At 41.8% G+C, this 18,738-nt stretch overlaps 1 protein-coding gene across 1 annotated transcript; it reads left to right on the top strand.

Moving 5' to 3' along the window:
• Positions 1–269: 269 nt before the first annotated feature.
• On the top strand, positions 270–17,616 carry LOC124145685 (mucin-17-like). Its single transcript, XM_046515564.2, has 8 exons — positions 270–462; positions 4,472–5,053; positions 5,490–5,897; positions 6,427–6,639; positions 7,471–8,037; positions 9,062–9,106; positions 9,826–9,882; positions 15,192–17,616. The coding sequence occupies exons 1-8, from the start codon at positions 387–389 to the stop codon at positions 15,542–15,544; spliced, it is 2,301 nt and encodes a 766-aa protein (XP_046371520.2). The 5' UTR covers positions 270–386; the 3' UTR covers positions 15,545–17,616.
• The last annotated feature ends 1,122 nt before the right edge of the window (positions 17,617–18,738 follow it).

Here is an 18,738-nt window from a genome sequence, read left to right as displayed (position 1 = left end):
CGCTAAGACATTTCATGAAAATTCTGCATTGTCGTTAATCCAAACCGATGATACTGTTTTGCTTTTTTGCTGTTAGTTATGTTTTCCTTTACCTTCCTGGCGCATGCATAATTTAATTGTCATAGCCTGGGGGCTGCATGGTTGATTTATCCTTAAGTCAGTGGGCATTGTCTGTGGCGCACCCAACGAACACAGGGAATAAAATGATCTCTTGGTAGACGTATATAGAACACATAAAGTTTGACAAACGCGAAATGTCATTAACGTATAAACTTTGCGTGACGCGACGAATCAATGTCTCGTTTGTTCGATGCCTTGCACACACCTTGCTGATGACGCCGAATTAGTTGAGGCAGCAACAAGCTGTGTGGACTACTTGCAAGAGGATGGGCAGGAAGATGTTGCTTCTCATCCTCGTCGCCGCGTACGTCGACGTTGCTGTAGGTGGAGGAGTCAGGCAAGGTCTGAACATATACATATATATACCTTGGTTTGAGTTTTACAAAAGTCACAATATATTTTATTGTATGTGTTTTGGTCAACCGTCAGTGAAATAGAACAAATATATTTTGTGAGGTAATCCGTATGTATACAATTATTTATATATTTATATATAAACATATTTGTTTTATTGTTAGATATAGAAAACGTGTCTTACCATCTTTGAAGCATCTTATGTATGTGTGTTTAGTTCATTGAGCATGGTAGCTTGATCAAGTTATGGTGAGTGAGTTTGGTTTCACTCCGTTTTTACAGTATTCCAGTTGTATCACGGCGTGTCATATAAATGTGGGAGCAAAGACCGAAGTAATGCTCATTTCTGACGTTACCACTTTGGTGAAACCCATGATTACGGGTTCCGACAAACCTAGAAGCATAATCGGGGCGAACCGGGGTTCGAACCCACAATAATTGGTTTCTGGCGTGCCCAAGGGACGCAACTCTGCACAGCGAATTGCGGCGCTTGAGACGATAAGACCACACGTGCCCATTGATCAAATTATCTACGTTTAGCAAGCTTACCAAATATACGACGTAGTTTAAATTATCTTATAAATAAATACAGTCGACAAAATCCTTTCCATAACAATAAGAAACCTCTGCTAAAAAGGGAGTCCATTGTATGATTAATAATAACTATAATAATAAATTTCACGTGGGCCCACTAAATATCAGTTTTGTTGTGTTTGTCGTTTAACGCCGCCCTCAGCAATATTCCAGCTATATGACGGCGGTCTGTAAATAATCGAGCCTGGACCAGACAATCCAGTGATTGACATCATCCACGGAATTGGGATACGGTAACATGCATCAACCAAGTCAGGGAGCCTGACCACCCGATCCCGTTAATCGCCTCTTACGATAAGCATAGGTGCCATTTACGACAAGCATGGGTTGCTGAAGACCTATTCTACCCCGGATCTTTGTTGTGTGTATTTGAGGTAGTATTACACACGATTATAAAAGTTTTGTTGATATATACCTTTAATTTTCAGAATTGATATGTATGTAAACATATCTAGCTTCAAGTACAAAATACCGTTTTGTGAACATAAAGAAACAATACTATCAAAAGGTTTAGAGACGGAATATGTTGGTTGTTCATTATAATGTTTATTAGCTTTATTTTAGCTGACAAGGGTATATTTCACAGCTGCAATGTTGTCTGTAAATTGTCTGACGTGCTGTAAATATGAGATTAATATTTAAAATCCCTTACATAATAGATAATAAAATCCTTTCCATACTAGTCATAAGAAATCTCTACAGAAATCCAGAGTCCATTTTACGATTCAATATCCAAAAGTGGCCATACCAGGTAATCGCAAAAAGGTGAGCGTCCCTTGCCTCACCGGTGGCACCTTTTACAAACACTTGTAAAGGCAAGTCAAGTATTTACCTGAAAAGTTCAAGTCCAGATAGAGAATTGCATCGGACATCCTTTCGTTTAATGTGGAAATAACCTCCACATGTCTACCATAAACCTTTTAAAAACTTTTATTTAAATTACTAATGCCTCAAATGCTGTAACCCTGATCAAACAACTTTTGAACAAGGGTCGTATGATTCTCTTTGAACTTTTCGTAGAAAGAGCGGGCTCTGTTTTACCTCAAAACTTATATAAATGTAAACGTGAAAGGCTCGAGGTGCTGGAATATTGCTCGACATAACGGGAAAGTGTACAGATGGAATCATTATGCACATATCTGAATGTGAAACAGATGAGGCAGTTTCACTGGTCGCTTCTATTTCCAGTTCAGCTGGGTAAACCAGAGGAATGTAAATAGGTATGTGACCAATAATGAACGCTATAAGATCATCGATAAGACGAAGCTGAAGTTAAATTTCTTGGCCAATACTCGGAGGTGTATATAATAATACACTAAAAGGCAAAAGACACGTCATGTGGATGTATCATATATATAAATATCTTTATTTTCAAATGCTTGTAGGTGTTTGACCTACATGAAATTAACAGTCTGGGGAATGTTTTTGCGAATTGTGAATTTGGGGAGGCACCAGAAGACATCACAGCTGGGGGGTTCAAAATCAGTACCTGGTGTGGCCACCACGGGCGTTGACTACATCCCCACATCTCCTGTACATGGAGTGGACTAGCTTGTTGATGAAGGCCATTGGGATACGGGCACATATCCTCAGGAACGCTACACACAGTTCTGCTGCAGTTGTCGGCCTTGGGCGTACGTCGTTGAGTCGGCGTTGGATCTCATCCCACAAGTGTTCAATGGGATTCAAATCCGGACTGAGGGCAGGCCAAGGCATGATTTGGATGTTGTGCTGCTGGAGGAGGTCCCTGGTGACTCTGGCAGTGTTGGGACGGACGTTGTCTTGCTGAAAGGTGTGGTTTTGATGACGGGCAAAAAAAGGCACGATATGGGGTCTTAGGACTTGGTCAATGTAGCGGAGAGCTGTGATGCCATTACCACTGCCTGGACCAATATTGTGAAAGACCACAGGTCCCATTCTCTGGTTCAGTCCGATTCCACCCCAAACCATGATGCTTGGGCCGCCCAACGGGTCTCGTTCCATAACACAAGCATCATCATAACGTTCGCCCCTTCTTCGCCAGACCCTGGCTCTGCCATCCACCGTTGAAACACAGTGGCGACTTTCATTAACCGTTGAAACACAGTAACGACTTTCATCAGCAGTCGGGCCTGTCGGTGACGATCCCTCAGGATGAATACACGAGCAGGACGGATGCACGAGATGTTGTTGGCAGCTAGGCGACGTCGGACTGTACGATCACTGATGGCACGTCGGTGGTTGCCAATGGTTTGCTGTTTCAGTGGCCATTCGGAATCGGTTCTGCAGATGTTGGCGTATCATGAACCGATCTTGTCTGGGAGTAGTGACTCTAGGACGACCACTACGCGGTCGGTCGTCGGTGGTGTTGTGCCGATGTTGCAAACGATATATCGTTCTGACGTTGACATTGAATGCATTTGCAACGACCTTTGCACTCTGGCCTGCTTGCAGTCTTCCGATCGCTTGTTGTCTCTCATTTCCTGATAATCCTGGCATGGCTGATGAATCGAAATAACAAAAGCAAGCTTAACAGTTTTGGGTGTCTTTTATACCCATACCATCCACGATATGCACGTGCATCATGTTTTTGACAAGACCTTTCCGCAACTGAGTCCCATTGCACTTTTGTAGGCTGCGTTTGGGCAAAGCACTCTATTCTAAACTCAATTGTTAAATGGACTTTAAGGCAACAAAAAGCAGCAGTAGAACGATAAATGAGTTTATTGACCGCAGAACATGTAACTGCCAGTGACTGTTAAGTTTTATCAGTATTTTCAGAAGTGACGTTTCTTTTGCCTTTCCGTGTACTTGCATTAAAAACATAACGCCAGAGAATAACCAGTCTCATCTATACGACGAAACAGATTCCCGTGGGCGTAATAGTCAAAACAGCGGTGAAAAATATATGAATAGATCACTGAAAATGAGTGATGACACAAGAATAAATGTGCATGGTGTATCCCAACCCTATGCATTTTCCCCATATTTTAGATTTCACACCAAGTACTGCTTTGATGTTAGGGATACACAAGAATGTGTTCAAATTTGTATATCTAACATATTCTCCGAAGTGAAAATCCTGGGTGATTCGGGTGGTCAGGCTCACCGACTTGGCTGGTGGATCCCTTGTCATCGTATCCAATTTGCGTAGATCAATGCTCATGATGTCAATCACTGGATTGACTCGATTATTTACAAACCACCGTCATATAGCTGGTATATTGCTGTATGCGGTGTTAAAAACAAATTAGCAAGACACACTCTCCTAAGATAAAATTAAGAGATTAAGCAACATCTAGCAAGTTTCATATACGTGCGGCGATAAGCGACAAACAAAACACACGAATCTATCATGTTCTTTCTCTAATTGCCTCGTTTCTGTCAGTTTGACCAATGATTCTTTCCTATCTTGAATCCACAGTTGCAGCCTCTTGCTCTGCCGATAAACTTGATATCGCCTTCATCGTCGATTCTTCAGGAAGTATTGGAAGCAAGAATTATGAGTTGGTGAAGAATTTTGTGATAGAATTTATAGGCGTTGCCAGCATAGATGACGGAACGGTCAGAATAGGGGTAATAACATTTGCCACTTCAGTTTCGGTAATTGCTTATCTGAATTCTCAAACCAATGCCACGTCGCTCCAAGAGGTTGTCAAGAATATCACTTACGAGAGAGGGTACACCAACACAGCAGCGGGTCTCAGGGCTGCTAACTACCAGGTCTTTCAGAGGTCAAATGGAGACCGAAGCGAAGTCCCAAACGTTGCCATACTTATTGCTGATGGGATATCCAATGTCGATGTCGAGGAAACTGTACCAGAAGCAAACCTTTTGAAAGCAACGGGAGCCAAGATAATTGCACTGGGGGTAACCACAAGCAACAGGACCAAGGACGAGCTCGACAAACTTGCCTCATTGCCTTTACGTGACCACCGAATTGACGTTGACAGCTTTACACAACTCGCGGGATTGTCAAATTCTATTCTGTCAGTTACCTGTGCTGGTAAGACCCTTATACATATAATTCTTTCTGTTGCTTTCAGTTTGCACAGTTTACTGCTTTACAAAGAGGTGGTGACAATATTTGTGAGTGGGGAAACAAAAAATACTTGTGATCATGATTTTTAACATATGGCAGCATCAATACACTCACGATAGAACATGGGCTTCTAATCTGGAATGAAGAAAAACGTTTATTATCACATTTTCTTCGACAAAATAAGGTTTCCTTTCGGCAATATATGGCACTGGCTTTAACGTTTATATTGTGTACATGTTGTCCTTGGAATAAAGTGGTTCCAGAAGTTCATGAAATTTCAAAATGTTGTGGTAGTCACATCAGTACAGTATATATCAAATTGTATACCAGTAGTATATTGACAACATGATTAATCCTTAGCTACATGCCTGTCTGATTTCCTCTGCTTCTGTATTCACAGAAACAATGACTCCGCCGCCAACCACTACACCTGTCTTCGTCCCAACCACTACACCTGTCTTCGTTCCAACCACTACTACAACGACATCTACTACTACAACAACAACCACGACCACTACCACCACAACAACCACTACACCAGTCTTCGTCCCAACCACTACTGCCACGGCATCTACTACTACAACAATCACGACCACTGCCACCACAACAAAAAACACTGCCATTACTCCTACAACTATAACAACCTCCGCTACTACCACCACAACTACCACACCTCCAACCACAACAACTACCATCCCAATAGGAAAATCCCAAGGAAAAGAAGATATCTCATCAGGACGAGGAGATCCTGTCACGGGGTCCAACATAATTGTTAGTACTCCTGATGTGGCACAAAGAATCACTGAAAGTAAGATTAGATATTATTAACCAATCCAACTTGTAAAATTAAAAAGATCTACACCAACGAATAAACGATAGGGCGTAAAAGGCAAAATAATCATGAAAAGTATATAAATGGATCAATCATCATCAGTAATGGCATCAGGTGTTCACGAAAAGGCCGGATATGTCCTGCTCTTCCAGTACCTTACGCATTTTTATAATAATGCAGAGTTTGATGTCCAACGCCGCACTTACAAATTCTCCTGCAATGCGACGAAGAACGCATGAATAAACATTTTTCACCGTGAACATAAAATATTGTCTGTTAAAAAGTAAAACAGATCTAGAGCACCACATCCTGTATTATTGACCTAGTTTCGGAATAAATCATATATTAACCTTTTGAAAGTAATGACTAGATCAACATATACTAAGCATACAATGTACGTAATTCTATTCAACGTGTCTATTTGGCAACCCATGTCTATAGGGTAAGGGCGTGTATGCTTCAGTTAATCATTCTGTCCATTCTCTTAAACATTACTATCTTCAAGATATGCAAACCTCAACGATGACACCTGCAACCACCACGACAGCTTATACGACTTCACCCACAACAACAACTTCTACTACCACGACCACCACCCCAGACACTACGCCAAGAACGAAGAGTACCACAACCTTGACAACCATTTCACCAGTCAGTGCAGACTCCAGGCCTATACCGACAAGTGCTGGAGTAACTACGGTTATACCAGAATCCACAGGTAGTCACTACATAATTGTTTCTAACTCATCATGAGGGGTGTTCCGTTTTATTGTTCCTTTACAGTCACATGGACCTGACTTGTTCAACATAGGTTTAGTGCAAAAGAAAACAAGATGGAGTTCGTAAAAAAACCCTCAAATGACATGGATTTTCACATTCATTGGAGTGAGTGAATTGGGTTTAATCCCGCTTTGAACAGTATTCCGGTCATATCACGGCACATAAGCTTGATGTGGGTGGAAAACCAAACTTTTACCACAAACCTGGAAATATAATCGGGCTAACCGGTATTCGAACCTACAATTTGCTATATGGTTCTGGCGTGCCGAAATGAACATTCGCAGGACCCAAAGAAAAAAAACCCGTACATATTTGTTTTAAGAAACAACGGTTTCTTGGTATAATATTTTTAATAAGCAGATATATGCAGACAAAAAAAACCTGACACTCCCGGTGCCCTTCAACCGGCATTAGAACACACAAAACCAGATAACTGATACCAGTTGACGGGATTTCACAGGGTCTGTTCAGGGTATTCACATCAGTATCAATGTTACCATATAAAATAGTTCAAACAAAAAGGAAGCAACCAGTGATAAAATCTACTCACGACTCACTGTCAGTGTGATGGCACAATGTATTAGAGACATGGAGAATCTCTCTGTACCGTGTGGTTTCAGAGAAATAGTGACAAGACTATGTAAATAAACTAAGTGTGTGCACAATGTGCAAGGCGTCACGGGCTAGTGAAGACCATAATGAGCTAATAAGTGGACGCTGTCTGAATTTTGCCAGATTTGTACTGTTGGTTTGCCTCTATTTATTCCAGTCTGCCAAGACAATCCCCTAGACATTGCCTTCATCGTAGACGCTTCCAGCAGCGTAGGAAATGACCAGTTTCGCCTCGTTATCGACTATATCAAAGCTGTCCTCTCGACCACCGACATTGATGGCGGAAAGGTCCACGCAGCCGTCTTGACCTACAGCACTGACGTCGCTGTACACATCAACCTGAACGACTTCAAAACCAGGAAGGAGTTCTATGGCGCCCTAGACGGTATCCCCTACATTCCAGGCTGGACTAACGCCGCTGAGGCGCTGCGAACAGTGAGAACCCAGGTGTTCACTCCCAAGACAGGCGACCGAGTCGAGGTGAACAATGTCGCCCTGCTGATAACTGATGGGCAGTCCAATATCAACAAGAACAGAACTATCCTGGAAGCCAGGGAACTGAAGGCGGCGGGGATATATGTCCTTGCTGTAGGGGTCGGTCTGGCCTCTCTGGGTGAAGTGGACAGCATCGTTACGTCACCGGCCAATGAGAACCGATTCACTGTAGCAGGTTACAACAACTTGAGGGGGTTGGGAGAAGTTCTGTTTCCATTTCTATGTCAAGGTAGGTCCATTTTCTGTTACAATATATGCATAAATACACATGTTGAACTTCCTGGGGAGATTCCAATGTAGAATTGTCTCCTAGTAATTGTCTCCTGATTAATGTGTCATCCTCATCCAATGTTTTATATAAACTAAACCCTTTCCATAATCACTGGTTCATAATTGCATGATTCCATCTGATATGTTAACAAATCACTATAAAAAAACCAGTAATGATACAGTATGGTTGTGAGTGTATCCAGGCATGTCAATTATTCACCTTAAAACACACGAGAACATATCCGAAATCCGCAAGTCTACAAACGTATCTTTTTGTCTTTGATGAAACTTGAAAATGTCCACCTCAGAAAGGCTAGTATGTTAACTAGAGGAAAACATCTGCCAAAACATTTGAATTGACTCTAAAATCTGAAGACATGTCCATTCCTCTTTTGCACTGGAGTTTACATTGAACAGGGAGATATACTGTAAGCGTCCAACAAATGTACCACGAACTATAACCACATTCCTTAATCCAATGAAGAAAGGACTTCCTCTCTATTCACAGAAAGTATTTCAGATAAGTGGAATTAATAGCATGTGGATTCTCAAACACTGAACGGACTTTCTTGATCCATGGGGGATAAGTCACTTAATATGGTGACCATAGATATAGTGACATCTCTAACTTCAATTCAGGACAATTTGTCAAAACTGAATGCTAACTGTATTCTGATGTTTACTGACAAAACAATTTGTGAAATGCTAGACATAGATCAATGTGAAATTTATGGATAGAACATTTTCGCAAGAAGTATGCAAAAATGAAAGTGCGACAATAAGCCTCGGTGGCTGAGTGGGTTAGATCGCTGACTTTGTGTGCTGGCGTTTAGGTGCCTCACACTGGCAGTGTGGGTTCGAATTCCAGACGGGACTTAACCCCCCAAAAGTACCAGAATTTGTACTAAGAAAGTGTTATCCAAAATATAACATTTGTTACATTTGCCCATTTTCTAAATGGCATTGTGTTTTCATTTGTGAAGATGGTGTGACTGGCATCCCAGGAAACAGAGATACAACTCCGGAAGGTAATATAATATACCGAACCTTGTCAGACCTCTTAACATAATGAGTTGTATAAATACCAAGGTTCATCCTTACCAGCGGATGGACCGGGTTAGAATAGGTCATCAGGAACCCATGAGTGTTGTAAGAGGGGACTAACGGGATCGGGGGGTCAGGTTCGCTGACTTGGCTGATGCAGGTCATCAAATACCATTTGCGTAGATCGATGCTCATGATGTCTATCAGCGCATTGTCTGGTCCAAGACCAATTATTTACTGACCATCATCACTTAGCTGGAAGTCTGCTGAATGCGGCGTTAAACAAGAAACAAACCAGTGGATCCGTAACGTTTCCACTTGCTAACTGGGCGGAATGTATGAGTGAGTGGGTTTGATTTAATGCCGCTTTGAAAAACATTTTTTTATACCACGTCCTGTGGGCATGATTTGGGAGGTAAGACGTTACCACTTTAAGGAATCTCACGAGTATGGGTTCAGTGAGGGACCATAATCAGAGCGAATCACGCATCGAAACCATTGATCATTGGTTTCTGGCACGCCTCTTGGACGAAACTCTGCACATTGAATTGCAGTGCCTCAAATGGCTGGGCCACTCGTGCTCCCCACGGAATTAGTACCTGGTTTGAAACAGTCTTGTCCTCATTTCATTTTGGACAGAAGTATCGTGTCTGTAACAAAGTTGGATGAATTGATGTTTTCCTTTTGAATTTTATACTTTCAGCTCTGAAATCATCCGAAACCACAACACAAGCAGTATCCACCTTAGGCGGTACTCACGGTAAGATACGTGTACAATGTCGACATTGTTGGGGGTATGTTGCTGCGGCCTATATAAATACATGTCTTGTGCATTTAATTTGGTGATTTAACAAATGGTGAAGATTTTCAATATTTCAGTAATATTACGGTGCACATCAAAAATGGACTTTACACATTGCACCCATGTGGGTATTTGAATCGGTCTTCGGCGTGATGAGTGAATGCTTTAACGACTAATATAAGCTACCACACCGCCCCTTCAGATTGGTGCGTTGGATGTTAGAATGTTAGATGTCATTGGAAATTTATGTTCTGAGAGAAATGACGTGACAAAAGGATCCATCGCATGATCTTTCTCACTTAAGTAAATGTTTTGTAAAATGACATTTATAAATACTCAAACTATGCATTTCTCATTCTTGGAATCTTGGAAACGTGCCTTAAGAAATGGTTTCCAGCTTCCTGAGAAACAATTCACCCGAACACACCCAGCATCACAATGTTAACAGACAATCTGGGTCATGCCGGTCGGCCTACACACGCAGCCAAACACATGATTTCCCCAGCCAACCCATTCTCTTTGGATGCTCAAAGGAGTGATATAACTCCAAGGATCGATGTTCTCCCATGGTTTGACGAACCTCCACGGATTGACACTCCTCTCCAGATCGGCGATCTTCCTCTGAACGTTACTCTTCCAAGGATCGACGATCAGAGGGTCGGTCATCTACTCATGGTCTTTCACAGAGTGTCCCTTCAGACTCCTCACGTATCGGTTCCGAAGATGAAATTGATACCGATTCCATTGGACACTCGTCGCACTTGCCTCATTCATCTTCTAATGATTTAACTTTCATCCCGTCGCAACAAATTCAGTCTCTCTTACTAGCTGTGACGTCAGCGTGCCTCCCTCAATCGGGTCGTACAACAGATACAGTAACTTCCGTCATGGCTTGTCTTCAGGCAACGACATCGACAACCGCACCTCTTTCTGCTGTGCTATGTGGATGATTTAATTGATCGTCATGCCACCCCTGCTTCTTCCTCAGGCAGTTTTTACACTGTGGATCTGGCTACGGGTTTGATTTGGATTATGGATAATCTCCAGCTTTCCAAAAGTACCTTGACCGAAGATGCTTTATCATCCTTTGTTGTTCCTTCTGCAATTTCGCCAAATATACTCGCACGCAAAAGAAACGCAAGTGGTTTTAAGCAAATAGGTAACAAACACGGAACCATAAATTGATACGAGTTATAGCATGTAGTGAAGCCTGGTGGTGTTATCAATATTTTGGTTGCATTTTGGAAGCCCCGAGTAAAAACGAATCGCCAACACGCACCATGTCAATTAATATGTGGGTATCATGCACCCATTTCTCGCGAAATCGAAAATGCAGGAACTGTACTTGTCACGAAATGTAGTGGGTATAAAACTGTGGCTGATTCTTGGACCTACCACTCCTTGGCCAACAATGCCACGCCTTACTCAAATTCAGAGAAACCAGGCTATCGGACGTTTGGAAACTGGAGAATCTCTCCAAGATGTTGCCCGTCATTTCAACGTTAACATAACCACAATTTACCGTCTCCTTCATCGATACAATGCTACACAGACCACAGATGACCTTCCTCGGAGCGGTCGTCCTAGGGTCACCACACCACAAGATCGGCAGATTAACCGTCAACACCAGCGACATCCGTTCTTAACTGCAAGTGAAAGTGCTCGACAGACCATTGGAACACATAATCGACACATTAGCCGGGACACTGTGATCCGACGTCTCCGTTCCAACAACCTCAGATGTCGCCGACCAGCACGTCGCCTTGTTCTCCAACCACAGCATCGACAAGCACGACTTCAGTGGGCACAGGGTCATCGCTATTGGCGTCATCGTGAGTGGAGGCGTGTCATCTTCTCTGATGAAAGTCGCTTTTGTGTCTCCCATGCAGACAGAAGAGTCAGAATTTGGCGGCGTCGAGGTGATCGTTACGCTGACAGAAACGTTGTGGAAAGGGATCCATGGGGTGGACCTAGCGTCATGATATGGGCAGGGATTGGAGATAATGCGAGACTTGGACCCATGTGCTTTCTGAATGTTGGTCAAGGTCGGGAACACGGCGTCACTGCTCAGCGGTATATCGACCAAGTGATCAGACCCCATGTTGTTCCATTTTTTTCACAACATCAACAACACATTTTCCATCAGGACAACGCTCGTCCCCATGTTGCCAGAGCTACCATGGCCTTTCTGCAATAACACAACATCCGTGTTCTACCGTGGCCAACCCTCAGCCCTGATCTGAACCCCATCGAACACTTGTTGGATGAGGTTCAAAGGCGTCTACATAATGTGCGCCCAGTCCCTACAACTGCCGATGAACTACGCACAGCTGCTCTGGATGTGTGCAGGAGGAAAACATCATGCTTAAAACTGTCTTTCTTCAGGCTTTCACGACGGCTGCTCGACTTCCAAGGTCTGCATTAATTTGGGCCATTGGTTTTCGGACAAAAATTCTCCAGGACACATCTGCGCTGATAGGGTGAGATGTGTTCCAGATCCAATTCTTTGTACTATGTATCTCTCCAGATACAATAAACCTTGACTTGATTCTTTGAGTTTATTATAATCTTTCCAGACTGAGCATCCAATTGGAGGATACATTCACTTCTCTGATCAAGAGCCTCGATCTTCATATGGAAGTCGCCGCTGGATCACAGTGTCCCGATCCTTTCTATTCCACTCACCTCTGTTTGGAGCATGTTTTCTTGTGTATTGGGTCGACAATCGTTTTATGCACATGGTCGATCGTACCACTTCTCATCCTAAACTATCGACTCCATCACTGAGGTATGATTGATGGTTTTGACTTGGCTTGTCCTATCGGCCATGGGAGATACAGATACCCCTGTCTTGTAGAGTCGATTGGCTGGATTCCATTTCCGAATCGATTATAAGTCTTACACTGTATTGTCTGGCCTTACAATTACGCTCCTTCACGTATGAAAGCGTTACACATATTGTGCCCTACTTCATGTGGTCCCTATGTTCATGTTTCAGGATCTCAGCACTCTTTGGGAGTGTTTTCCTCCCTATCCATGAGCTTTGTCTTATGACACTAGAGTGTTACGAAATATGGTTCTGTATCCCTTTAGAGGCTAGGCATTTGCGCCCCACCTTCCAACCGTTGGATAAATGCATATGATTACTTGCCCGTGAAGAGATCACCCATTTAATAAACATACAGCTTTATTACACATTGTGTAATACCAAAACGCGTGCTTATGTACTCTCGGAACACGTTTCACGAACAAATATTGAAAGCTCTCAACATCCCTTGGCGTATTCAACGACATTGTGTGTGGAGATGATAGATCACTGGGAGGAACTTATGCACACTTGATGACCCCAGCAACCTTGTTGCTAGGCTGACGTCACATGGCATTGTTTCGCCGATGGATCTTGCAACAAAATTCCACAAATTACGTCATCGGGTATTGTGACGTGATTGTAAACTTTGAGGTGCAAGGCCCCGTTCCACAAGGCGATCGTACTCTAGCGCAACGACAGTCGTTAGTCTAAGTTAAATTATGTGAGTTGTGATAGCCTTAGCACTACGATAATTTTGTGGGACGAACGCCTGAATTCTAAAGGTGGACCATTGTATGATATTAAATTCATACGTTTCAACATTTGACGTGTTTGAAGTATTATTCTGTTAAACTCAATTGGATTATGCCATGGATCGTGTAGGTGTCAGCCTATTTACACTCAACAGTATAATTTTAAAAACATTATAAATGACAAGTAATAAATAAAATACTAAACTCGCTCTCGTGTAAAACCAATTTTATGAAACTCGTGAATAGTTCTGGTATCTGACTCGCTTTCGCTCGTCAGATACCAGAACTATTCACTCGTTTCATAAAATTGGTATTACACGGGAGCTCGTTTAGTATTCTATATGTGTGAGATAGGATAAGTTTAATAATTTGTAAATTTCACAATAAATTGTATATTTATAATACTTATCGTATCTCACACGCTATATGTCCTCCCGTTCATCCCCGCATCACAAATCCACTAGCCTATTAGCTCTAGAAAAAGAATTAGTTGGCTGGGGAAATCATAAGTTCAGCGTTCATGTAGGTCGACCGCCACAAAAAGGTGCATGACCCAGAATGTTGGCAGGTGACCATTGTGATGCTGGGTGTGTTGTTTTTTCGATGCTGGAATCCTTTTGATTAGGCATGTGTCCACTTAGGGTCGAAAGAAGAATGAGAAATGCATATTGTGAGATGGGAGAAGTATTATAAATGTACAATTTATTTTTAGAAATGTACACGAACTACCACCAAAAGACTGCGTTGTATAAAAGCAGATTTAGGACAAACATACAGTGTTTTCAATGTAGAGCAAGGTTACCTGTAGATTTAACCGCGCTATATTGAATTTGTGAACCGAACGCGCATCGCGAGGTTTCGAATGTTACATCTAAATCTACAGGTAACCTAGCTCTACATTGAAAACACACTATGTTTATCTCCATTCTACCATGACTAAATAAAATGCGAACTCTTTGGTGCTAGCAAATATATTACGTGAAGTGGCATGGGTTGAGTTCAGTGATTTGAGTGGGTTGTCGATGTGAATTATTGATTCACCGACAACAGCCTCTAAACAAAATATGGCGTCGTATATGACAGGCAGTGAAAGCATATAAGCACGGCAACTTGGAAAGCTAACATGAGGTGAGTGAGTGAGTAAGTGAGTTAATGCTTTACGTCACATCGGCAATATTTCAGCCATATCGTGACGAGCTAACATGAGGTGGGCACCCCTGACGAGAACTAAGCAAGCTTTGCAAAACTTTCGTTCTACACCGCGCGTCACCATGATGACGTCATGTCGCTCATTGTGACGTAAAAGATAAGACGTCACAGTCCTATATGGAGAGGCGCCAAATTCCAAGCTCTCTGTTAAAATACTTAATACTTAAAATGCATTCTCTTTGTTGATTTCTATCATTTTTTCTGCACGGTATATATTGCCACACATCCTTTGAATATTGTAGTAACCGCCACTTTGCATTGTAACCTCTAATTGTAGGCATAATTATTTGAATACGCCTACCGAAAATGACTAAAAAAGTACTATTCTATGAATATTAGCTTCCGTGCTGGTGCGGCCGTAAAGCAAGCTGTTTCAATCCGAGAGGGTTTATTGTGATTTGAAAACCTCTGATTGACCAATCAGAATCGAGTGATTTCCAAATGCATGGTAGAATTAAGATTTGTATTCTGCTATGAATACGACCGTTTCTCTATAGGTGGTCGATACAGCGGTACTGGAGCTCCAAACATCACCATGCCTACCACATTCCCGGCAGTCATGAAAACACGTCAGTTGCAATGCCATGCCTGGTGCGAAGACAATCAAGAAGAAAAGCCGGCTGTGAATATTGACGATCTGGTACTGGAGCTCATCTTGCCGAAAAGAACGTTGTCAAAACAACGGCGGGCCAAGGGGAGTGCTTCTGACGACAGCCCAGTCGCCAAGTCCATTGGGACAAGCATCTTTCTGTTGTTTTTAACTCCTTACTTTTTCTTTGTTGGTTGGGATATACTGGATGTAATGCGCTATCTATTCCGATCTGACAAAGGGCCCCTTTCTAAAGCTTAGATACAAAGTTTACCATTTGATATTCTGGAGAGAAGGGTCGGGGTTGTGTGGGTGTGGGGCTTGGATTTTATCTAAAAATATTTGTCCTCGAATGTGAAAACAATAAACTAAACTAAAGTGGAAAAATAAGAAATTGACCACCACAAGAAATACATGATGGTGTTTTTCTTAAAAAAATAACTCTTGCTCAAGGTTTAAAATTTTTTTATCTGGTTTTGTAGATGTAGCTTGAAAATTATTTGCTCTCGATATAGAATACTCCAGGTCGGTCCCGTAGTAGCTGAGGCTTTGCCAGGAGTCGCTGGACCAGCTTGGTATGTCAGCACCAACTCCTTGATCGTGGGTCTCACCAAAGTGGTAACATTTAAGAATAACATTGCTTCAGCAGATCATTATTGAATATTTTTAGTACTACATTGTTAAGTTCCGGGCAACGAAAGTATACACTAAGTCTTGTAAATTGGATTTGACACAAAATTACAAACATTATCATACCGTTACAAGGCTGAAAACAGTCGCCGAAACACTTAAGTTTTAAAACACAAATGTGAGACACGTATCAAATACTTGTACGTCGCCATCGAATAACAATTTCTTGTAATTTTCAATTTAATCAAACAACCGTCAAACATAGATGTATTCCTCCTCTTGCCTGGCAGTTTGCACTTGAGTGTCAGTAGTATATTTTGCACTTTTTGCAAACACTTGCGTCACGTTTACTTGATTACCATATACTAAAGACGCGGATATCACCTGATTCCTAAATCAATAAATAAATGAGTTGAGGTAAAGTGTTCAAACTAACCACAGTGATTGAAAAGTATTCCCATATTGTGAAGACATAATTTTGTATATTAAGTTTGTGATTGTGTGTAAGGTCAAACAGTAAATATTTCTGACTTATTGATATATTTAATATATTTTGTGTATCAAAAGACAATAATTTCCTTTTTTAAAAACACCAGCTTCTGTTGACACTGCTCCTTCTAGACTTTGTCATTGTTAATGATAGCATATGTATATTAGTAGGATCTGTTATTTTATATATTGCATGCACTGCAAGAGATTTGTTATGGACTGCAAGCGTGTGACAAAACATGACTGCAGGGGTCAGATTTCTGGCCTTAATTATTGATACCCCAACAAAGCTGGAGGCTATGTATCCTTGAACCTTGTCAAGACCAGTTGAATTATACATGTTGGATATGTAACGAGTACAGTGCGATAAACAACTTCGGATCGATGTACATTAAGCACAGTTACTACTTGCTTTGTTAGATCTACAAAGAACATCTCAACAATGATAAAAAAAATACATTATCAGAGACAAAGCAAACTGGGAGCGACACACTCACAGAACTACATGTATGTTCAATATGTAATGTTGCAAAGACTACACTCACATCACGATGCCAAGAGACATGGTTGCGTTGTATTCGTTGGAACACAATTGTTATGACAGATGAACAGGGCCATCCACGCATGAAAAGTCAAATTTAGTCTCCAACTGTGCTTTGTTATTAGTGTATTCCCTAGTGTCAGTCACATAAAGTTCCAACTGCTTTGTGAGTGTATTCTCTAGTTTCAGCAGTGACTGATTCTTAGTATGATAGATACGTTTAATTATTGATAATGTTTTCTTCGATCACTCAACCATAACCTCCTTTAGATAGAAAAAGTCACGGCTAAGAAATGAACTATCAATTGCAACATGGAGTTAAGCTCATTTAAATAATGGTCTCTTGGGATATATGTTACGATAAGCCTGGAATTCATTTTGTGAAGTGATTGTTTTTATTTTTGAAAAATACTTTTGATAATATTATCCATCAAATGTTGTTCGTTTATAAGCATTGATCTTTTGGGTTGAGTGCATGCTTTGCATAATCGATATATTGCATTTAGTATCATTTTGTTATTGACCCCCTTGGAGATTTCAAGTTAGCACAGGTCCCCAGAAACCTATGTTGGTCGTTAGAGGCGATCGGGTGGATCGCCCCCTTTTTATACCCTCTCTTTAACCAGGGCACCTTCTCCTCGAACACGCCTTTTGAATAAAGCATAATTTAGCAGTACAGTGTCGTGTTTCTATTTTACAAATTTCAACTGCATTGCACCGATTGCATATTGACTTAGCATGCTTGCCGTAAAAAGGTGACTATGCTTGTCGTAAAAGGCGACTAACGGGATCGGGTGGTCAGGCTCGCTGACTTGGTTGATGCATGTCATCGATCCCAATTGCGTGAATCGATGCTCATGATATCAATCACTGGATTGTCTGGTCCAGACTCGATTTATTTACAGACCGCCGTCATATAGCTTGAATATTGCTGAGTGCGGCGTTAAACAACAAACCAACCAAACAACCATATTGACTTAGCAACGTATACTTTATTGCCATGGCAACATTTCCCTGATACGAGAGGTGGCTGACACGTTCTGAGACTAACTATGTGCGTTGATGGAGTTACTTGCCAATGATGTTTCAACATAATCCTCTCCGAGGCCCACAAGTCTTTTGCCAACGATGTCTTGCGTAGAAGGCTTAGCTCTTGTAGTGTATAAAGACCCAATATCGGAGATGACGTCATCATCACTGCACAATGCTTGCCAGGTAGTGCTTTCTTTAAGTTTGGTTAGGGGCGGAAATCTGACGGTGCCAAATCTGATGAATACTGAGTTCAATGTCAGTCATGCAATGCAGCCATGTCGACAAGAGACATGTGCACAGGTGCATCATCCTTGTGGAACAACACACCTTGTGGGACTTTTCCACGACGTTAAGCTTTGATATCCTAACGCAGTTGCCTTAGCAGATGGCCATAATGGTATGATCTCCCGGGAGGTAGTCCTCCAGAGAACCGAAGCCATCACTTTGCCAGCTTGTGGAACAGACTTTGCCTGCTTCGGAGGAGGGGCGTTAGAAGCGTTCAAGACTTTGCCTGTTTTTTCGAATTCGTCCCTGACGGATAGTGGTTTAACCCAAAACACAACCGTGGTTACAAATCTCTCAACAAAACTAGCTGGGTCTGTTTCATAACGACTCATGGGTCAGATGCCTTGAAATCTAGCGTGCTGAAACCTTTGTCATGCCCAGTTCCCTCGTCAGAATGTTGTCAACTCTACTATGAAAGATGCCTGTTGTATTGGTTATGTGACGTGTGATACGTCATGCATTACAGTTCTTCAGTTAT

The sequence above is a fragment of the Haliotis rufescens genome, unplaced genomic scaffold, assembly GCF_023055435.1.
Source record: "Haliotis rufescens isolate VD_foot unplaced genomic scaffold, xgHalRufe1.0.p SCAF_12, whole genome shotgun sequence".
In the NCBI taxonomy this organism is placed as follows: Eukaryota; Metazoa; Mollusca; class Gastropoda; order Lepetellida; family Haliotidae; genus Haliotis; species Haliotis rufescens.
Note: the sequence above shows the minus strand (reverse complement) of the source record. Positions and strands in the feature narration are given on the sequence as shown.

What these genes read in the sequence shown, in the direction of transcription:
- LOC124145685 (XM_046515564.2), top strand. Translation starts at nt 387, where the DNA reads ATGGGCAGGAAGATGTTGCTTCTCATCCTCGTCGCCGCGTACGTCGAC. An exon ending in GTTTCCATTTCTATGTCAAG is followed by an intron (nt 8,038 to 9,061) that starts GTAGGTCCATTT and finishes TCATTTGTGAAG; the next exon opens with ATGGTGTGACTGGCATCCCA. An exon ending in CAGAGATACAACTCCGGAAG is followed by an intron (nt 9,107 to 9,825) that starts GTAATATAATAT and finishes TTATACTTTCAG; the next exon opens with CTCTGAAATCATCCGAAACC.